The sequence below is a fragment of the Xyrauchen texanus genome, chromosome 11 (assembly GCF_025860055.1).
Source record: "Xyrauchen texanus isolate HMW12.3.18 chromosome 11, RBS_HiC_50CHRs, whole genome shotgun sequence".
Lineage (NCBI taxonomy): Eukaryota > Metazoa > Chordata > Actinopteri > Cypriniformes > Catostomidae > Xyrauchen > Xyrauchen texanus.
Genome location: NC_068286.1, coordinates 23,025,299 through 23,049,400, shown reverse-complemented (window position 1 = coordinate 23,049,400; position 24,102 = coordinate 23,025,299). Strand labels below are relative to the sequence as shown.

At 39.7% G+C, this 24,102-nt stretch overlaps 1 protein-coding gene across 1 annotated transcript in view; it reads left to right on the top strand.

Annotated features, from left to right (window-relative positions):
* The window catches only part of nsun3 (NOP2/Sun RNA methyltransferase 3), a 28,135-nt gene extending 4,714 nt beyond the window's left edge, over nt 1-23,421 (top strand). Inside the window, exons 4-6 of the mRNA XM_052138157.1 lie at nt 11,465-11,619; nt 13,817-13,938; nt 21,087-23,421. Of these exons, the coding sequence (XP_051994117.1) occupies nt 11,465-11,619; nt 13,817-13,938; nt 21,087-21,354 (545 nt within the window). The 3' untranslated portion in view covers nt 21,355-23,421. The remainder of the gene's footprint in view (nt 1-11,464; nt 11,620-13,816; nt 13,939-21,086) is intronic.
* The last annotated feature ends 681 nt before the right edge of the window (nt 23,422-24,102 follow it).

The following is a 24,102-nucleotide window of genomic DNA, read 5'->3' as shown; positions in this document are numbered from 1 at the left end:
GGAATAGCCCCATTAGATACAGATTATGCCATGTTTTAATTAAATACATACTGTACAGTTTTAATAAAATTTAAATATAATACTTTTCAACTGCGTGAGTGAAGTGGCTGGTAAAATTGGGCATTCATTTGCCACTGTGGCTGGTTGGCAAAAAAGTTAATTTCGTACTCGTACAGAGTTGATATAAGAGCATTTTATCATAGGCCTATAATCCCCCACAAACATTCACCCTATTTTCAATTAGTTGCAGTCTAAAATGGTTGAAGAGCATTTTAGCTTATAAAAAATTACATTACATGTAAGCTTTCCATGTAGACGGCCAACCTCTGTGCCTATGAAATGAAAAACAATGTGTACATGTTGTGGGTTTGCCATCTGGTCCAATATAGTTTGCTTCACTGATTTCTTCAGTTTGAACAACATTGTCCGCCCACTTTTTTCAACCATCTTGGTTCATGGAAGTATTTTTTTCCCATTCATTCCTTCCATAGGATTTTCATAAAATCCTAATTAATAGTTTTAAGCCATGAACCGAACCAACTAGGTAAATCACAACAGTACAAACTTTGAGTTGAAGCAAAAACATTTTTATAAGCTGACAAAAAGACAAAGGTACAAGACTGTGTTCCTACTGGCTGACATGAGGGCACAAACTACAATCCCATGAAGCATTGCGAATTATATAAAATTAAAAACTATGGATTTAAAGTTGAATAGAAGACCATCGTTGTTTTTTTTTTTTTGTATGGCAAAATATTCCAAGTAGGTATAGCTGCAGCAGGGTTCCCAATTTTGCAATGCAGTTTTCCAGTCATGGAGAAGTCATAGAAAATATAGAAAAATACCTAAATGTCCTGGAAAAATATAATTTTGAATGGGTTTTTGCTAAATCGCCTGAAATAAGGTCTGTGGTTAACAAAGCCTCTAAATATTTTCACGTTTTGATCTATGAAATAAAACACACCAGTTATAACCTGCTTGTGGTTTTTTAAACTTTATTGTGTCTTAAAACGGTGATTGCTAACAAGTTGCTAAAAGGGACTACATCCTTTGGCGGGGACTTTAGACGTCATCATGACAAACAGCCTCACGTTCTTAGAAGTTTACCTTTCAGTTAATATACATAACGTTATATAGTTAGTCTTTTCAAATTGTAGTTTTTCCAAATATTTTTGTACACAGGATTCTGTGATTTATAGTGGTTCTCTCCTCGATCTATGGTTTTTCTATCGTCTAAGAAAAAGGACATAAGATTGGAAATTGATACGGCCATAGCTAACGTTAGTGCTTATGAGATGGTAAAATCGCGTTTTTTTTCTGGCGAATTAGCAAATGGTATGCAAACATACAATCAAACATAATACAGTGAAAGATAATCTTTAAAGTTTATTTGGGGCACAATGATCAAGGCATAATAATCTTAATCACAAAGAAAATAATATTAAGGTTTATATAAACTAACAAAATAATAAACGAATAAATAAAACATTAACAAAAGATTTAAAAAAAATCTCAGAGAGGCACGCATAAACAAAATTAGTTTCTAACATTTTTGGAAAAAACGAATGGGCAATATTTCTCATGAAAAAGTGGATAAGTGTTCATACACAGCGCAGATCATAATGAGCGAGCGTGTTTTTTAAATAAAGTTTGAGGAAGCTTGATGATGATGTTGATCCGCGACCATGGTGTGCTGTAGTCCATTTATAGCCTACCGTTAGCATTTTATATCTGACGGCTTTATTTAGGCTTCAAAATGTATACATTTTGGATTAACTTGTAAATATTATCTTGATAGACAAAACGTGTAACAACTCTTTGTTGAACACAGATCTTATTTTTTGCGATTTTCCAAAAGTCTATGGGGAAAATGCATAGCTTTTCGATCGAGGGAACCCATGCGCAGCTAACTTCCGTTTTGGCCTACAAAGTGATGTCATAACTTCGGCACTCTATTGGCTGTCGCTTCCGTTAGTCGCTCCAAAGTTGAACTTTTCTCAACTTTGTCGCGTCGCTGGACACGCCCACATCTAGCGCCAACGGTTGCGACAGCTCGTGTCGCCGGAAGTCGCTGTGCTCGCATTGAAAATGAATGGTATTGAGTCGCTGTCGCGCGCGATGTCGCTGGCAGTGTGTACGCACCTATAGTCAGTGTGTAGGCACCCTAATGTGGAGGACAAAGCACCGCTTGATGCCGGTTTTTAGCGAAGCTGTGATGCCTTGACTCAACTCATGTGAAATGCACTTTATAATGACGAAGGGACATCATTGAAACTCAAAATTACTGTTTAAATACTGTAGGAAAATGATACAGTACATCTGCTTTAAACATTTAATGCTTTTAATTCTACTGAAGTTAGTAGATTTGACATGCATATTTTATTAATGTAGAAGGTAAGGACGTTATTGATTCTCATTATTATTATTATTATTATTATTATTAGACCAGTATTGTTGTCTTTTTGGATGTAAAGTCATGCTCGGCAGTTCACAAACGGAGTGGAAATTATAGATCTGCTTTGTTCTTATCATGCTTAAACACTATAAAGTCTCTTGGCAGATTTCGGTTGTGAACATCTGAAAATGGTGCAATGACCTGCTCCATAGCACATTAGACTTTCATTTGTTGCAACTTAGTGGCATCTCCAGAAGGGGTCACTAAATTAATCAATTACACTTACAAACTTTGCTGTTGTGACAAGGACAGTGATATTTTGAAATGTACCTATTTCCAATGAGAACTGGTGAATTTGTGTCTTTTCGTTCACAAAGTCAATGTCCAAATTAACATGTATTTATACTAATGTAATACAAAAATGACTACAAAAGAAGTTAGAAGTGAGTAGTTTTTTTGAGATTTAGGATTATACTGTAAAACACTTTCACGAATCAGCCCCCAAATGTAGTCTCATTATACTGTCCTTGGTAGCGGCATTCAAAGTCCAGTATATCCTGATGGAATTGCTCGCCTTGCTCCTCTTAGTACGCTCCTATGTTATCCTTGAATTTATCAAGATGAGCGTCAAGGATATGGACTTTGAGGGACATGCTACAGCCTATTGTGCCGTAGTTATCATAATCTCAACCAGCTACACATAGTTTTCGGCCTTGTGATTGCTCAGTAAGCACTGTGACAAAGCTGTTCCATGCCACTTTCTCCTGACTAGTGAGCTTCTAGAGGAATTCATTGCACTCAAGGGTCTTTATCTGTCGTCCAACGAAGACACAGAATTTGACCTTTGCCTCAGACAGCTTTGGGAAGAAGTCTTGAAGGTGCTTGAAGGCTGCCAACTCCTTATCTAGAGCTCTGACAAATTGTTTCATAAGGCCCAATTTGATGTGTAGTGGTGGCATTGGCACCTTCCAGAGGTCCAACAGTGGCTCCCACTTGACATTGTTCCTCCCCACACAGAACTCTGTCCATTGTTGCCAGTCCCAACTGTGGTAGTGCGCCTTGGTGTCCCTGCTGTCCCAAAGCCAAAGATAGCAGGGAAACTTGCTAAAACGCCTTGGAGACCCATCAGGAGTGCCACCATTTTGAAGTCTCCTATGACCTTCCAGCTGTACTCATACTTAAAGGCATCCAGCCAGGTCTTGATATGTGTCCACTAGAGGCTATTCCAGCATTGAAGGACATCTGGGGCTTAGCCCAGACAAGTTGATTTTCACACTAGCAACCACTTCTCTGTAGTCCAAAGCTGGTGAGAGTGTGTTCTTTGAGTTTTGCTCTGGCTGGGCCTGTTTCTACAGTTCCTAAATCTTCCACTCTAGTATATCCTCGACTAAATCATCCTCTCTCCTCCCTGAATCATCTGTGATGCAAAAGAACAGATACAGCACATAACTTATTGCAAATCAGCTTTAAACAACTAATTCATCAAGTGCTACATATTTCAAATTGTAGACCAATACCATTGAAGAAAATGTATTCGGAAGAGCAGATCAATGGGATTGCCCTAAGATCTATCATGATTCTTGAATTTTCATGTACATTACCATAAATTCATCACAAAAGAGTTATATTATAGTGAGTAAAGTGAGGTAAAAAGAATATTTAATATAAATAATTTATATTTTTTGACATAAATAGTCAAAATTAGGTATAAGATCCTAAGTTAAAGCAATACATGAATGACTTTAGTCTAAGTTCATTGACGCACCATGGCATCAAACTGTATATAATTCTCCATGTTCATCTGTCAAAATCCTTTCATTAGGATCATTGGGATAAACAATGTTTCACTTTTAACTTTCTCTAAAGTAAAGTGACTGATTAATTGTTACCAGTTTCCATGCCTGATTCTGGCACAGCTGCTGCTGCTGGCTCCTCAGTCTGTAGCTCATCTTTGCTACTCTCTACAAAACCATTTAATCAAATCAAAGTGTATATTTACTACAAACTAATATCACAAAACAAGTCACACATACATTTTATGTTAAGGCTTATTGGTTGTCCTTAGAGAAAACAACACCTGATTAACAAGAAAAGTACACTTCGAACGGGACTAGAACCGACATCTCCGGCGAGAGAGGCGGGTGCGCTAACAAGGAGGCTAAAGACTACAGCCTTTAGCATCAGTCGCTAGTGCACCTCTTGAGGTGAGGAGAGTGAGGTTTACACACTGCACAGCTATCTACCTGCTGGCTCTCGTTACAAGTGCAGTGTGATAAAACTAGTGTTCCTGGCTACCCACTGACTTCTTTCAGAAAAATCCCCATAGCCTCATTTGCTTCATTTTTGCTGTCTTTCCTGCTAACTGCTGTTAACTCGCCAATAAGTAACGTTAGTTGATGTCAGCTTCTCCCCTACCTGCTGCATATTCAACACAGAGGAAGAAACGGAGTAGCCCATAGGCTACCGACAGCAAAGAAACTTATTCTGCAAGCTAGATTATTTTTAAGACCTATGTCTATTTTTACAGGCTGTATGCAGTATGTAAAAAGCCAAAGCACAATGAAATGGCAATTTAGGATTACGGGGGTTTACATAGGCTATTGTCCGGTTTCATATTTGTCAGTCAACATTTCAAAATACATTCGGGGCTACACTCAAAACATTCGGGGCTGAAGCCCTGGCAAAATCGGCTGACGCTGCATCTGGTGTCCACTTAGGCAGCTGGAAAAAACTGTACTGGTGGGCTTACCCTGTATTTATACTACTATTTATATTACTGGAAAGTTCTAAAAGTTACTTCAAGTTTTCTCTGCACTGAATATATCTGGAATGTTCTGGAAAATGGGTACATTTAAAAAATATCACTGTCTTGGTCACAAAAGCAAAGTTTGTGTGGAATAATAGCTATTTTATATACTTTTGTGGCATAAGCAATTAGGAAATAACACCTACTACCCAGGAACCAAAAAAACAAGTGAACATATTTGTGAAACAGAAGCAAGCCACACCAAAATACCCTTTATTTTTGCAGCTAATTCTACAGAATTGTGCAGATAATATTCTATACTTCAATCATTAAAATAGCTTAAGTTGCTTATTCTTTAAAAAAGTAACCCCAGAAAACATGTCCATGGATTAGTGATTGTCTCGACTATTTGGACCCTCATGAGTTTGCATCCCTGTGAGTTAAAACTTTAGACAATGATCACAGTCAGACCATTTATTTAAAAAAGAATAATAAATATAGCTGCGAGCAGCGATGGCGGGCCCAAGCCCCGGTTGCACCGCCACCCCCGTGCCTTTAGGGTCGCTGTGCACGATGGGCAATAACGTAACCTCGCTTTGACCGTCGAGAAGATGTGTGCTGTAGAGCTCGCATCAGTGCGGGCTCTGCAAAAGTGCGCATCGAGGGCACATATCAACCACAAAGTATGCGTGAGCACCCTTCTGATACCTAAAATGAAAAATGAGACACCCTACGGTCTTAAATGGACACATGAACTAAGTACACAAGACTGAAAATGCATATGAAGTGTGCCATTTGGGACAGGGCCTATGACCGTGAACCACAATAGTCACATCTATGAGGTAATTCAAATGTAGAATAATTTTTTATGTCATAGGATGTCATAGGTCAATATCTTTTGCAGCACTTAAATGTGTTAATCCAGAAGGCCAGTATTTATCTGGAGGTCTTTGTACAGGTATATGAATGTTATTATAATTTACGCACCACTGAAGTTTCATCGAGATCAGTTAATGTACGCAGAAGTTATAACACACTTCCTTGCTTTTATGCTCTCTTTATGTGCTTTTTGGAGCTTCAAAGATTAATTTGCAATGTGTTCCACATTCAAACCAAAATATCTGACTTTCTGTTGGTCTGAGCTAATGACTGTAAATTGGAAAGTTGTCCGGCTTCCTCCCCCTCCCCTCCACACACACACACACACACACACACACACACAGAATGGCAGGGGCACTCTGTCTGTCAGAGAGAGACAGAGAGAGAAAAATTCCAAGAAATCCACATTCAAACCACAATATCTGACTGTCTGTTGGTCGGAGCTAATGACTGTAAATTAGAAAGTTGTTCAGCATGACGAGAACAATATACACGCCGAGTTTGTAACTGTAGATAGAACTAACTAAGTTATAACACACGTTATGTGTCCTATTTTTAGTCATAAATTCTTTTCCTCGCCACGGCCAAAACGTTCGAGATATCAAAAATCCGTCCGCAATGTAGCATCCTCAATGTCTTGACTTCATGCTGACCGAGTTTGGTGGTGATTGGATTAATTCTCTAGGAGGAATATATATAATTCCAGAGCATGTGTTTCCAAACAACCCATAATAGCCGTCTTCCTGTTGGGCTGGCGTAAAACTTGGAGCACGAAAGTTGTTCGGCCCGATGAGATATAGAAGTGTACCGAGTTTCATATTATTACATGCAAGCATGTTTGATTTATGGACCAAGTTTTCGGACCCCGTTCCAGGGGGCGCCGTCGAAACCCCTGCCACGCCCGGTACCAGCTTCAGCCCGGCCCTAATGGCCGTGGGTTCTGACCCGTGTGCAAAGTTTCAAGAGTTTTTGAGCACGTTAAGAGCCCCAAAAGTGCCCCAATAGTCGTAAAAAAAATAATAATAATAGTAATCCTAACGAAATCAATAGGGCCTTTGCCTTTTCAAGGCTTGGGCCCTAATAAGGGGCCTGGGTAGCTCGGTTGTAAAAGACGCTGGCTACCACCCTTGGAGTTCACTAGTTTGAATCCCAGTGCGTGCTGAGTGACTGCAGCCAGGTCTCCTAAGCCAGTGTTTCCCAACCTCTGTGCCATATGCTGTGACAGGCTGTCAGGTGTGCCGTGGAAAATTATTAACCCCCCTAAATAAATAAAATAAAAATAAATGTACTTCAGGATTGCTACAAACAAGAATATATGCACATTTTTTGTTTTTCATCACCCAATATGCACTCTAGCTCTCTGTGACCTCATTGCGTTACTACGTGACTTGGGTTTTTCCCATATACGAATTTCTCACATTACGAGTGGCCATGCTACTAAGACCTACAGAAAACATGGAAACATTTTTGAAAAGAAAAACTACCAACCCTGAACCGGAACCTGGACCCTCTAGCAGTTGGGATATAAGAAAGCAAAAATGGTGAGCTCGAGACAATACAGTGACATATGAGTTACCTGTCATATGGGTTCACTTTCACCGGGGATACCTCAGCAGCCCTCCTCTTATGCTTAGTCTGTGGAGAAAAACTCCCTAACCATGCAATGGTTCCTAGCAAGCTTAAACGCCATCTACAAACAAAACACCCATCACTCATTGAAAAAGACATCAACTATTTTGTGCATTTGTGAGATCAAACAGAGATACAGTCTACTTTGATGAGAGAGTACCACAGTGTCTGAAAAAAAGTGCTCGGAACTAGCTACCTGGTGGCTAGGGTAGTGGCAAAGTTGAAAAAGCCAAATACGGTGGCAGAGTCGTTAATTCTGCCTGCATGCAAAGTAAATGTGAAAACAATGTTGGGTCCAAATGCTGTCAAAGAAATGGCAAAAGTGCCCCTTTCAAACAATTAATTCACCAGACGCATTGATGATATGTCTACTGACATTGAGAGTGTTGTACTGGAAAACATAACTAGTGGAAAATTTGACCTAAGTGGACATGCCCAGCTGTTAGCAAATGTGTGCTTTGCGGATGGTGAATTCATCAGAGAGAATTGTCATCAAAAACATCAGGAGAGGAAATATTTCGGGTGACATCCGATTACATTAAACAAGGAGGACTAAAATGAGAAAACTGTGCACGTGTGTGTACCGATGGAGCAGCATCTATGACCGGGCCTACCAAGGGATTTGTCAGCAGGGTCAAAGACAAAAATCCAAACGTTGTGGTCATGCACTGTTTTTTGTATCGCGAGGCACTTGTTGCGAAGATGTTGGATGTGTTGGATGGAGCAGTGTGGATTTTCAACTTTGTAAAAACAAGACCTTTGAAAAGCTGACTATTCGCCACCTTATGTGAGGAGATGGGGGCAGACCATCAGACCATCCGATGGCTGTCCCGTGTGGTGCGCTGTGGGATTTCTTTACGTATCAAAACTCTGCAGTGGCAGAAAAAAGGTTGGGAAACACTGACATGGGGTAACCTCCTCATGGTCGCTATATTGTGGTTCGTTCTCGGTGGGGCGTGTGATGAGTTGAGCAGCGGTGGATGGCGTGAAGCCACATACGCCATGTCTCTGTGGCAACGTGCTCAACAAGCCACGTGATAAGATGTACGGGTTGATGGTCTCCGACTCGGAGGCAGCTGAGATTCGTCCTCCGCTACCCAAATTGAGGTGAATCACTACGCGACCATGAGGGCTTAAAAGCACATTGGCAATTGGGCAGGCCAAATTGGGAGAAAAAGGGGAACAATTAAAAAATAAAAGTAATTCACACTGGAACCCAGGTAGGGGGATGATTCGGTCTTAACATCTGAGAACATTTGAGAAGGGTATAGCTGCAGGCATTGCTCCAAAAGGGGGTGGGAGCTCCAAACCACCATTAAAGAAATAGGGAGCCCCTTACCTAACCTTAACATGAGTGGAAGTGAAGCCCCTTTTGGAGTAAACCTGCCCTCTTTTGTAGATTCTGCCCCCATTTGGAGGTCTCTGGCCTGCATAAATTGAAAGACTTCTGTGCCAGTGATCTCACCTCTGGCCAATAAAACTAACAAAGAGACTTGTCTAGATCCGATATGACCTAAGCCCTAAGTTCAAAGGTCAAAGCAATAAAAGACAGAACACACACTCTTTGAGTTCCCGAGAGACTCAGGACACACAAGATTCTGTCCTCCGATATAAACCAGTTTGCTACACTTGGACTGATCGTGTGACATCGTGATCATTGTTCTGCAAACAGCATCTTAAAAAGGACATTACTTAATCCAGAAACATCTCACACAAAGTCACAGTACTTTGCTGAATCAATCCTATAAAATCCCACATACAATACCATGTCTTGCTAGGTAATTCTGGCAATTGCTGTTAACTGTGGTAACTTGTATAACTGACAAATTAATTATTATAGCCTGAAATACCTCTTTTAAAATGTGTGTTATGTTTTATCCATGTTGTATAACCATTGAATTAACCAGTATGATTTGTAACCAGAGATTGTCAGGCTTTGTTACCTATACTTATAATATCCTTTAAAGAACGTCATGTTTAGTATGTAAACGTTTGCTGGCATATTCAGAGAAAGCTAATGACAGTGAATGTCATGCCTCTTGTACCATGTGCAAGATATAAAGTTAAGGATTAAACTTGTGCGCATTATTTTGTGCGGTAATTTTGTAAAAGAATCTGAAAAAAAAAGGACCATAAAATCAATTCAAAAGACAGCTCAGTTGACCATGTGGGTCTGAAAAGTCACTTCTGATTGGCGCAGGACACCTTTGGGGATGCGGCCAATTTCAGTTCAAATGTTTCCAAACAGGAAGAGCTCTCGCTTTTGTTGTCTTCCCTCTCTGCTGGTCTCTTCTGCTCTTCTGACTGCTAAGACTTCGCTCTGGCTCTTCCCTTGTGGTCTTCTCTGGATCTCTTTGGACCCAGATCCATGCTATGTGAGGTCCAAGGAAGCTTGGGACTCGAAGTCCCGAGGAAGCCTCTCACACTCTATGCTTAATGAGAAGGCCTCGCTTCAAAGTCAACCTCATCATTCATACAGACAATAACTATCCAATCTTACAGAGGTCCAAAACATCGACGGAAAGAGGTTTTGACCAAGGACCAAGCAACACAAAGAACACAAGGAAACACCACAACATGCAAGTATATCTCCAATATTGTGCTCAAAGTGCTGGTGTATTAGTTAAATACTTTGGGTAATCTGATAGCAAATCGATGTAGACTCAAATAAATTAAATGGTTCTTCAGGCATTGTCAACAGACTACATAAAGTTAATTTTCACTGTATTGATCATTTATTTCACGTTCTGTCACTCTTTTCACCAACCTGTCTTGTGTATATATGTGTTAGATTAGATTTATGTTTAGAATAGCAATAAAGTTTGTCTGTATTCAAAGATGAATGACTGTGGTGTATTTTGATAATCTCCCAATCCCTGTTTCTAAAAGATTTAATTTCAAAGCTGTTCCTAAATACGTGTGATATTATTTTCAATAAGCCAGGAGAATAATATCACTCCAATAAGTGAATTAATCATAATTCACTTATTAAATATAATTCCTTGCAGTAGAAATTGTGAGCGGATACAACGAGACGTTGTATTATGATTTTAATGGTGGAGAATAATGTAGTTATTTGTAATTTATATAATTTATAATGGTTGTTGAACGCGACTTATTCCATTATACATTTCATTACCTAATAATGTACAATAAGGACAGTTTTATTTTGTTCATATCTCACATATTTCAAGACCCTAAATTCCCTTACATATATTGGTGTTAGAAGACGGGCACGTTAACGTTTTCCGTCTAAATTCATCAGTACCAAATGCCCTTACACATAATGGTGTGAGAATGAGGGCACTTTAACGGTTCCCTTCTAAATTCATCAGTACCAAATATTCTACACCGCTTTTCTCTGATTGGTGGATCTTTCTTCTCTGGATTTAACATTGTTCTTCACCAGGAATTCTGGTATTAAACAAAGTTTTTAAACAACGAAGTTGGAATAATGCAGACTGATGGCTTAAAGAGAGGCATATACCTTTCGTTTACAACCTTGTAACTCAAGGTAGGTCTGTCTTTTTAAAGTTTTCTTTTAGTTATCGTTAAAAATCAATTGGCAAATTTATGGAATTTTTACTTTCGAAACCCGACTTTTGTGCTCTATAACAGCAGGATTCAGTGCTGAACACAAGCAGGCACCATTAAAGTATTAAATGTATCAAAATGTATTTCATTTGAAAAGATTAAGAATAATTAGATAAACCGCTCTGGTTTTTGGAAAGTGGTTTATGTCCGCAGTTTTTATGATGTAGTAAATTTCTGATGTGCCCTTCAGACATGATCATGTGGTAAAATTGAACTCTTAGGGCTCCTGCACTGCAATGAGGTGAATGAACACAGACACGATTGGCTATTGAAGACTCTGGAATCATATGTTCCTCCTACACTACGACACCTGCTTGTAGTAACCCATCTGGATGGCAGGAGCATCGGGAGCACACATCCAGGGGTTTATGACAAGGTATTACACTCACCACTGCTCATCTGTTATAGACGACAAAACTACAACCTTTATCCCATTGACTATTTTAAGCTCTGATATTTACCCAGAATGAATAATTAAATGCCCTCTTTATAGGCAAGAACATTACCTAACATTTGTTAGACTCTAGTTGTATTCTGTTAACTGCAGGAGCTTAGTGCACTGAATTAACTTCCCCAGAATGTCATCAATCAAAATGTTATTTATTTATTTTTAAACCGTGCCTATTTGTGAATGCCACAGGGACACTCTCACATAAACCTTTATGACATCACTAGGACTGTCTCCAAACTCTGTCTCCATTTATCATAGTTGGCCTATTGCTTAGTGCAAGCCCTCACTTTCCATCTAAAAGCTACCAAAAAACAGCAAGGTGGAATAGAGGTTTCTGCACACTCAGTCATTTAAAAAAGCTGCATATGTACACATTTTTTCCCTCTCATCATGGGTGACGAGACACTAGGCAGGTCACTAGCAGCCCTCCAGGCAAAACATGCCAATCAAGCACTGAATGCGGCACTTTAAGGTGCCATATACTGCTGACTGAGTATTATCCCCTTCTGGTGCAGAAAAGAGTCGGGCCACTGAGCAGAAAGGTAAACGAATATACAATGTGACAGGAGGTGTTGTGATGTTTTTAAATGAAAACGTCTCAGAGTGGGTGCTGTGCAATGAAAGATTAGCTTTTCATTGCACAATGTGTGTTTGTTTAATGCACTGAATATAGCAATAACACACCTGACTGTGATGCATGCGGTTAACCAGAAGGTGGCAGTGTGATACTTAAGATACTTGGGATTTTTGGGAGCTTTGGCAGAGTAGACACAGTTACACTGATTATTCTGAGCTCTGAGCTCTACACTGAGCTCTGATTATTAAACTTCCTCTCCCGAAATGTCAAACAATTATGTCTCTGAATGCAATGATTTCCATGATTGAAACTCTTCATCAGCACTGGCACTTCGATCAGGGAAACAAGTTTCTGCTCTTCCTCTTAATTGTGCCATCTTTCCTAGATCGCTTCCTCAAGCCCACAGGGGTCTTTCTACTCCATCATGTCCTTTAGTAAAATCTATCTCCAGAGAACCCCCCGGCATTCTTTTAGCCAGACAGACTGCAGAGCTGAGAAAGGGAATTAAGAGGCTCTAATATAAAGCTGGCAGGGAGAAAAACATTGGGGCTCAATTGTCAGCTTGACAAGACAGTTTCAGGCAGTTCTAATGAGGAGAGAGTAGTGAGCTTAGCTGGAGCAAGGGATGAGGGGTATGGTGGGTGAGAATCCATTGGAGAATAAGCATGCAAATAACAGAGAAGCTCCATCTGACTATCCAAATACTATTCTTTAGTTATGCGGTTGTGTAATATAAATAAGCAGTCAGTAGATATTTTTTTTTGCAAATTATGACATGATAATTGATTAATGGCAAATAACAATATCTGCTAGAACAAAAAACCCAAAATAAATCTAATTAAATATGTATAATCAAAATAATTATATATGAAATGCACAGAGCCACGGTTCTCCAACATTTTTAATTCATTGTTTTGAATCTGCCAGCTTCTCCGGTCCTGTGCTTTTATGGGATTATAAATTGTCCAGTGGTTGCACACTTCAGAATTTCAGCAGATGAAATGCGTCATCCGGGTTACTCTTTCATGAGTACCGTGAATTAGCTCATCCTCATTTGACGTACTGCTTTTTGTGTACTTTGTAGTAGGAAAGTATATATATTCAGACATGGACAGAGACTTTGGAAATGGAAGAGGGAGGAAAGAGAAAATGTTATGGATGGCTTGATATTTTTCATTCTGTCCCCTCTTCTGCATCTTTGTGTTAGTTGTTTTTTTTACCACTGTAGAAGATTCAAGCTCAGGTGTGTTGTGTTATTTTTGGTCCCAGATGTAGAGTTTCCACAATCTCCTTCATCCCCTCTCTTATTTGCTGTTTCACAGAGGATGGTATGAGTGTGTTGGTTCTTTTAAAGAGCTAATGAGGCCCATACTGGCAGGTCCCTGCTGTCCCTCTGCTTTGCTCTCTGTATTATGTTCACCATCCCCAGGTGAACATGAAATATTCCGCTTCTGTTTCTTACACTGTTTTGTCCTCCCTGTGGAGTTAAAGCCTGCTCTCTGATGTGTGTTTGTCTGTATGTGTTGCTCTGTCCTTCTGTGTCAGGTGCTTGTAGATACCCCATGCTCTAATGACCGGAGTTGGCTTTATACCACTGATATCCACCAAGGGGAAAAGTGGCTAAAGGAAAAAGCTCAACTTCCATTCTTACAGAAAGAACTGCTCTGGTAAGTATCTACCTCAGAGAGAGAGACACACACACACACACACACACACACACACACACACACACACACACACACACACACACACACACACACACATGTTGTGTTTCCATGTTTTATGGGGACTTTCCATAGACATAATGGTTTTTATACTGTACAAACTTTATATTCTATCCCCTAAACCTAACCCTACCCCTAAACCTAACCCTCACAGAAAACTTTCTGCATTTTTACATTTTCAAAAAACATAATTTAGTATGATTTATAAGCTGTTTTCCTCATGGGGACCGACAAAATGTCCCCACAAGGTCAAAAATTTCGGGTTTTACTATCCTTATGGGGACATTTGGTCCCCACAAAGTGATAAATACACGCCACACACACACACACACACACACACACACACACACACACACACACACACAGAGACATTCATATCTGGTCTGCTGTATAATTTTGAGTCTCACTGACACAATCACATTTTGAGATTTATTCACTAAAGTAAAAAGACTGGTCCCCGCTTTCTAGTGACATAATATTTATGATTTTGGCCCAGACCATTGTCGAGATATAATCATTTAAATCATGGCTGTCATAAAACCTTGTTTTTGAGAAAACAGTCTCTAAATATTTTTATTTGACCTTATTTTAAAGTATTGGAAGATTATTTTCAAGCTTACATTTAATAATTTAGTCTTAAATAAGATATGCATATTCATATAACATTTCGATATAAATATCTATATAATGTCAATCCAGGCTCAAAGCATACTTGGAACATTTCTATGTATTTACACTTAGACATGCACCTGCACTCACACTGTTCAAATACACAGCACAAAACACACACCTTGAAGCTGTTGGATTTTGTGCATCAATGGAGAGATTCACTGATAATTAAAATACTATGAAATGAGTAGTATCCACTCTGCATCTGTTGCCGCATCTCTGGCAGTCATGGTATTTCACATTTTTGCAATATGCTCTTTTCTGGAGTTAATTTTTTCAAGCTAATTACTATGGACATTGGATCACTTTCTTGATGTAAATCAGGATTCCCACGTGTCCTGGAAAACCTTGAATACTGCAATGCAGTTTTCCAGTCATGGAAAAGTTATAGAAAATTGAAAACTACCTAAATTTTCTGGAATATAATTATTTGTCCTGGAAAATAATTTAGTATAATAAAACTGTTTGACTGTGTTGCTAGCAAGGTTTTCGTTACATGTAAAGATCGGGACTTGGAATAGGAGTCAAATACACACATTCATATTGTTTTGTCACTGCCGCGGGCCAGCCGAGGCAGATCGTTTGATTGTTGACAGCTACGGCCAATCACGTGCACAGTGAGAGGCGGCACTCGTGAAATTTCTCATTCATTAACAAATGGAATGACCTGGTACATGTACCGACCGACCGACTGAATGAGAGGGGTATGTTTTTCGTTTGCATCAGCTTTGGCATGAGAGTCTACCTTGTTCATCATGAAGAGAAAAGGGCAGAAGTCCGAATACATTGAAGTCTATTAAGGGACGCATCAGCACAACCTCGGCTCCACCTTCACACCAAAGTGTTTTTCACAAGTTTTTGCCTCACACAAATTATGCCTTGGAAAGTACAAAGCTACAAGAAATATTTTTAAACTGTCCAAATTAATGAAGAGATTTTGAATGTCTCGTAATTTTAATTATTACCTTATCGTTTCAGAGTATCTAGAGACACAGTTATTGAACTACAGTAATTACATTTAAAAAATATATAATAAAACACTAAAACCTAGACAAGTCCCATTTTCTACAATCAAAGCAAATACCATTTTTGTTTCTCTTACAAATACATGTTTTCAATGTTTATTGTGCACACCACCTGCTTTATTGCATGGCAAGCTCCTAAATTCGCCCCTCCGCAACGCTTTCTGCAATGCTTGTCATGTGGAAGGGCAAAGTGCCGCTTTAAGCTGCAGTTGAATATAGCATTGACGCCTCGCCTCAACTCATGTGAAATGCACTTTATATTGACCAAAGGACATTATTGAAACTCAAAATTATTTTTATTATTAAGCTATTGTTGTCTTTTCTGATAAAAGTAATGCTTAGCATTTTAAATGCTGTAGGAAAATGGAACCGTGCATCTGCTTTGTTCTTTTAATGTTTAAACAATTAACTGAAGTCAGCAGATTTGTCATGCAAATTTTAATAAAGGAGAAGGTAAAGATGTAATTGATACTCAATATTATTGTACTATTACTGATGCCTTTTTGGATGAAAAGTCATGCTCGGCCGTTCACAAACTGAAGGAAAATGATATATAGATTTGCTTTGTTAAAATAATGCTTAAATACTATAAAGTCTCTCGGCAGATTTTGGTCGTAAACATCTGAAAATGATTCAGTGATTCACTCATAGTACATCAGATGCATATTTTTCACCACCTAGTGGCATCTCTAGAAGTAGTCACTAAACTAGTCAATTAATTAAACTGAACAAATTTGTGAAACAGAAGCAAACCACAACAAAGTGCCCTTTCATTTTGCAGCTAAATCTGTACAATTATGCAGAACATTTGCTATACTTGAATCATTCAAAAAGCTTAAGTTGGTGCATTTAGCTTATTCTTTAAAAATAAATAAACCTGGAAAACATGTTTGTGGATTGTCTCAACTTTTTTGCCCCTCATGATTTTGTTATAAAATCTAGACCATGATGAGAGTTGGACCATTGATTTAAAAAAAATATATATTTTTTTTAAATCACACTGGATTGGTAGCATGGTGATTTGTCCTTAATACCTCGGGATGTAAATAAATTTTCAATAATTCAACGATTGGAGCTTATACCGTGGTTACCACATGTAGGATCTGGAAAACATGGAATTTAGTCGTAAAAATGGCATTAGCAATAAAACTCACGTCGTGGAATATGAACAGATGCACAGGTAGGTGTAATAACCTGCCGGGCGTTATTGCCTGTCACACCTCTATAAGAGCCTTCAGCCCAGGTGCGGGTTCATCTGCCAGGAGCCACCTATCTTCAGTATTTTGCCCCATTAATCCTGGAGCATCTGGTGGTGGGGCAGCGGTCCATATCCCTGCCACACCCCGTAGCTGGACGCCAGATCCCCTCCACCTCTCATCCTTGCCTTCCCATCCAGACATCCTTCCTTCACAAATTACTTGCAACCAGGGTTCTATATTTCATAATACCTCGACTCGACCATATGTGACCCGTCACGGAAACCAGTGACACAAGTCGGCAGCACAACTTGTGAGCAAAATGAGAAACAAGTGTTTTTTTTCCAAAATTGGTGATTTCCGCTTTTTTGCAGAATCTGTTAGTTGAGATCATGAAGAAGCCTCTCCATTTTGAGATAACAGTATTGGTATATTTAAAAGCGTACATTTTGAGGTTGAAATCGGCTTGTTTTTCGGAGATTCTAGCATGCAGTAGGGGCGTGTCATTGTCTGTGTGTATTTCCGTACTGAATAGCCGCCGGTGCTTTTGCCCCCGCCCCCCTAACAGCGTGGCTACTTATTATGCAGCGCTCTAGCCGGCTCTATCTGATATAAAAATTCAATGAAGATGGACGCCGCAAAGAATGTCGCAGACGAGCTGAACCGTGGCCGTTACAACGAAAATGTTTTGAAGTACTTCTTCGACAAGCCGGATGCTTATGAACAAGCGTTCACTGATTCTGAAGACGATCTGAGCGACGATGAAAGTGGCATGATAAGACTGAATAATATCCCTAATCTACAACTGAGCGAAGATGAAGACGAGGAAGAATGTATCGGACTGGCGTCATGCGAATTATTGGACATTTAGAGGCAAACAGACGCACAGTGCAAACTTCGGAGATGGTTACATCCACAAAGAAGACCCCGACAAAGAGAAAGTGTGCCCGAACGACTTATTTCATTGGAGGCAACGAGATCTGCAAGAATACTTTTCTGTTTCTTATGGGGTGAGTTTCCATAAACATCAAAGTTTGTCGTTTTTTGTTCATTCTAAGAACACGTACACGTTATCTCATGTTTAGTCCATGTTTACAGGGGGAGCTTTACAGGGGTATGGCTTATCTAAATGAGATGTAAATGAGCCCTATTGTCACTCCCAGCAGCAGAGAGAGGTGAGAACTGCACAATCTTTTGAGGCCGTTTTCTCCCCTTTTAGCTTTTTTGAGTGCCTACCTTCAAATGGCCACAACTTCTCCAAATATTGTCAGATTTCCATGTGTTACAAATCGTTGGAAAGCTTGGAGACTACACTTTCAGAATCTGTGAATAACTCAAAATGCCCCAAAACCGACTTGTGTCCCTACTTTCCGTGATCGGTCACATATGCACCAGCCCGTTGGCCAACTGGCACTGAGATGTGTACTCTGTGCCCTACTGTCACCTTATCTCTCAGTAACTCTGTGCCACTGGTTCCATATGGTATAATACCTCAGCACAAGCCCTTATCACATCACCCAGGTTCCCTATTCCTCAGTTTCCTACTTCTGAACCCCCCCACACACACTTTTTGTCCTTCCTTCTTAACCTTAGCCAGAAACTCCCGTTCTCTGCTTCCTCTGCCAATTCCTTTTTGAAGGAATTGGCAGAGGAACAATGCAATGTCTCTAAAAAGGGGCTGTATTGATGTTCCCATAAAACGTTGGCACCCAACCTCCACAGAGTTGGTGGCAGTCCTCCATCCAGTTCCCTGCACTCTGCAGCCAGATCAGCTTATTTTAGCTTCTTCAATTCATAGGCTGTCTCCAGACCCTCTTCCCATGGAACAGTAAGCTCAATCATTGCTATTTTCCTAGTTGAACTTGACCACTACACTACATCTGGCCTCAAGGAGGTAATGCCAAACTCAGTAGGAAATTTTAGCTGCTGGCCAAGGCCGACCATCATTAACCAATCACTTCCAGGTGCCAAGATTTAGCTGGCTTCCCTTGCACCCAACCAATAGGTGCTGCAAGTTTGCTCTTGGGGCCTCAAAGACGGGGGCAACTCTCCACATTGCCATACCAAACAGACACATTTCCAGGGCTTGGTAGGGAATTGTAGGTGGATCTTATTAGAAAACTGGGGCATCTTTCAGCCCATCCTAACACCATCACTGTCCCTTCACATATGGTCCAGCGTCCTTGCTACTGCTGGCTGACTGCCCTAACCTCATACCCTTCCTCTTCCATCCTAGTTAATTCTGTAACTATCATTGCTTTCCTATGTTTTCGGGTGGCTGCAAACAGTACCCCCCCCCCCACACACACACACTCCCCTGCTTGAATTTGACAGGCCCAGCCACGTCCTGATATAACTGTTAGCCTTGGAGTCCATCCTTGCCACTGCAGTTATCAGGCGATTGTTCAGGCGATTGTAAATTGGTAACATCAAACCTTGAATTTGTTTGGGAGATGACAATTGTCTATCTTATCCAGGCCCTCTTTCAGTTGCTTCAGGACCAACTCTGCCATGTGTTTGTCTGAAAGATCTGATGTGTATTCTCTCCCTAAACTTTGAATAGGCTGCTCAGCCACAAACAAGATACTTTCCACCTCAAATGAAATCCGATCATCCCTCACCCCCTGATTTTCTTGGCTTAATCTTCATTCTGGCCCATGCCAATAGCTGTTCCAGCCTTTTCAAGAGCTGGTTCGTACATGCATCAGTCTGGAGAATGCTTGTGACATCCATATAACTGCGCAGAGCTGGCAAACTCACCGCAGATTGTGCACTGATTCCTCTGACCATTTTTCTTTTGCACCATTAGGATGATCTCGAAAGCAGCCATGAACAGGATGGGAGAGAACCAACATCCCATTGCTATTCCTTTTTCCAGTTGCTGCCATCACGTTGTGTAGTCCTGTGTTGCATGACATCTTCAAGTCCCCATAGTAACTCTAGTGCATAGCTAACAAGCTGGTGTGGAACTGATGCATAGGTATTTGCCTAGTCCAGCCAGACTACGTGTATGTCTTTCTCATCGCTCTTGGCAGACTGGATCTGCTCCCATATTACTGACCCATGCTCCACGCACCCAGGAAAACCTAGTATGCCTGCCTTCTGGCAACTTGTGTCTATATTTGGATGAAAATGAATGTTTGAATGTACAATTAATCAAATTAAAATTGTGATGTGTCCTAGTGTGATAACTACATTTAAAAAAGTATCTGATTTAATTAAGTAAATAATCTGCAAGTGATGCACACTTCAAAATGAATGTTTGGATCCTAACTGTTTCTCACCCACACCTGTCATATTGCTTCAGAAGATATGGATTTAACCAATGCGGTCCTATGGATTAGTTTTATGCTGCCTTTTATGTCCTTTTTGGACTTTCTTATAAATATAGACCTACAGAGCTGAGATTTTCTTCAAAAAATCTTTGTGTTCAGCAGAAGAATGAAAGTCATACATGGCATGAGGGTGAGTAAATGATGAGAGAATTTTCATTTTTGGGTGAACTTACATTTACATTTATGCATTTGGCAGACGCTTTTATACAAAGCGACTTACAGTGCACTTATTACAGGGACAATCACCCCGGCGAACCTGGAGTTAAGTGCCTTGCTCAAGGACACAATGGTGGTGGCTGTGGGGCTAGAACCAACGTCCTTCTGATTACCAGATTACCAGTTATGTGCTTAGACCACTACACCACCACCACTCCTTGGTGACTATCCCTTAAAGGGGCAATCCAGACTTAATGCATACTTGCTCCCATAAAAGCTATATGAACAATGAATCTAACAGAATGCAGGTGCCTCGAGATGCATCTTTTAAGTGTTGAAGTTCTTTTTAGACTTAACATGGCATCTAAAAATCACAGTGCTCCTATGCGAGAAGCTGAAAAAAATGCAGAGATGTGGCACAATGATCAAAGACATCCATCTAGTGCATGTTTACATAGAAAAACTGTTGAAAAACAGTGCTAATGGAATCAATAACACATCCAGTGTGAACGGCACTTTATACATTAAGTTCCATTTGAAAGAAAATCCAGTATAATATGAGTTCGAAGGAACGCATTTCAGTTTTAGGGTTAAAGAAAGGCATACTTGAGCCTGACTGATGGGGTTCTGGGGGAACTATCCAAGGCAAAAATGTTTAAGAGTAATTTTTGGTTATGAGTGAGTGTAATTATTTTTTTGTTGTTTTTCAGCTCCGCACTAGCAGCAGTGCGTCCCGGAGGAGTGGTTGTCTACTCCACGTGCACCATGTCACTTGCAGAGAACCAATCAGTCGTGGAGGCTGTTCTTGCTTCCTATCAAGGGGTGGAGCTTCTGGATCTTGAGCATAAGTTAATTGACTCATTATCTGATAATTTCAACTATGCCAACCTCCATTCATCAGTGGGACAATTAGTGATTCCACAAAAGGGTAAAACTTGGGGACCCATGTATGTTTCTAGACTGAAGAGAATATATTAAAAACTCATTGATCAGAGCCGTGGCACAGTGGTTGAATGTGTGCTCTTAAAAGAGAAGTAGTGCTCTAGTTGGTGATGGAAGTTCAAGTCCTGATTTCAAAAGGACTCAGTAATGGGCCTGTTACGAGAACTGTTGGACGACATATTGTCCCAGAAATAATTGCAATTAAAGATATTATTTGTATTTATTTATACACCCCTTTTTATCCCTAATTTGGAATTCCCAATACCCTCGAAGTCCTCGTGGTGGGGTCGACGAATCACGTGGCTTGTTGAGCGCGTTGCCGCGGAGACATAGCGAATGTGGAGTTTTCATGCTATTCTCCACAGTATCCATGCTCAACTCCCCAAGCGAACCACATTTTAGCGACCACGAGGAGTTTACTCCATTTGACTCTACCCTCCTCAGCAACCGAGCCAATTTGGTTGCTTAGGAGACTTGGCTGGAGTCACTCAGCATGCCCTGGATTCGAACTCGCAACTCTAGGGGTGGTAGTCAGCGTCTTACAGTTCTAAGATTTTTATTTCATTCGATTATGTAGATGTTCCATTTTCATTATTGAGAACCTTGTTTTTGACTGCCCCATGTATTTTAAAGACAGATAATATATTTTCATTTTATGTATATTGTTAATATTATTGTGTTTATATTACCATTTTATTTTTATGTTAGTATATTATTACATATTAATATTGACTGTCACATGGCAGAGAACACTTGGAGTGCTTTCTGACCTATCCAGAGAGATGAAGATGAGAGATGTAATGGGTGTTTAAAAGCCTCTCTTCATCCTGTAGTAGGAAGCATTACACAAAGCATTGTTGCTATTTCTGCAGTTCTCACCAAAGTCAACAAGCGCTGCTGCACGAGAGAGGGAGAAGGATGCGCAAAAGCGGATTTCCTGTATTCATGCAGATTATGGAATTAATACACCGACAATACTAAATCTTGTGCAGACGCTAGATTATTTTCAACAGGTGATTTTATATATTTTTTTTAAATACGTGATGCAGGCATACGCTACATCACAAATTAACCCGGTATTTTTTTGAGTATATCATTATTAATTCAATTGGGCAACTTGTCCGGTCGGGCAAGTAAAATTCACTTTCCATTTGGACTTATTCTTCCAAAAGTTCTGGCTGGAATTATGCGGTTGTCGGGGAAAACACCTATTAAAACATCTATTAGCCTCAAGTAACATGTAATCTTCGCCTGTCGATGTTGTGTGCACATGTGTGCACGCAGCTGCCTGGGCCCCGCCTCCGACACAGAGCGGACGAGAGTACAGACGCAGGGCAACTGGCTAAAATGTTGGTGACATTCATTCTTATGTAAATAAACACGCATGTAAACAATGGGCAATATCGAGGTCAGCAAAAATTATCGAGGTCATGTTCGTCAATAGGTTAGTAACGTAATTATCGTGACAGGCCTATTCGGTAATTTCCAGTCTGACCTAAACCACTTAACAGAATTATACAACAAAGGCAAAAAGTCCAGCAATAATATTCTATATTATTATTATTATTATTATAAATATTGTATCATTATGTATTAGTATTTTGGCTTGGACTGTTTCTAACAAGGATGTTCACGCGTGTGTGGTTTGGCTATACTTGTGAGTGCCACATTTTTGAAAATGTCCTCACTACAGTACTGCCGCTCCCAATAAGCAGACTATGCAGTCTGTGTAGAGCACCAACTCCCTAGGGGGGTACCATATTACAATAAATGTACATATATGCACAGATTTCTGCGAGGGTTAGGTTTAGGGGTAGGGTTCGGGGATAGAAGAGTTTTGCTGTTGTCATCAATTGAGGTCAATTACAAATTTTTGTCTAATAAAATTTTTTAAAACTTAGTTTTTCTTAATCATACTTTGAATGTTTACCATTAATAAAAATATATGAATATGAGATTTTATCCTGCAAACAAGGAATTTACATTTAATTTAAGGCATAATCTGTAAGTGCTTTAACGGCACCCTTGTAGCTTTATTTTTATTAAAAAACCTGAGCAGAGCACACACTGATGCTGGGTTATGTATTAACATTAAAAGCAGTTGGGGAAAATTGTGTAAATGTACTGCTTCTTATGTGTCTTGGTTTATTTATTTGAAGTAAAACCTGGTAGATTTATGGCAGGATTACAGTTTCGTCTGTCTATTGGATTGCACATCTTGTTAATGGAATTTTTGCCCATTCATCTAATAAGCAATATTGCTCAAGCTCTGAGCAGCGTGGCTTTGGCTGTATGTTTTAGGTCATTGTCCTGTTGGAAGATGAATTGTCTTCTAAATTTCTGCACATTTTCCTCAGGGATTCTACTGTACTTGGCTCCATCAATTTTTACTTCTAACATTATGAGTTTTCTAATCCTTGCCACAGTGTAGCATCCCCCAAAGCTTGATGCTGCAACCAACATGCTTCTCTCTGGAAGTAATGTGTCTTCACTGTGATGTACTTTGGCATGTTTTTTGCCACATCACGGTGGCCCAAAAGTTCAGTTTTGGTATGGAGAATGGTTGCAATGCTGTAATTGGCACAGACAACACTGCACATACTCACAAGTATTTTTACATGGCAATTTTTATATATTTTTTTTTTTTACAGATTATTTTAGTGCTACACCATCCCTTTTAATAAGATGGAAATGCCATTCATATCAAGCTCTTATATTTTCTTAAATTTTAATTTTTTAACATTTCGGTTGAGCAATCAGTCAGATTATTAGGCTGCATGTAAA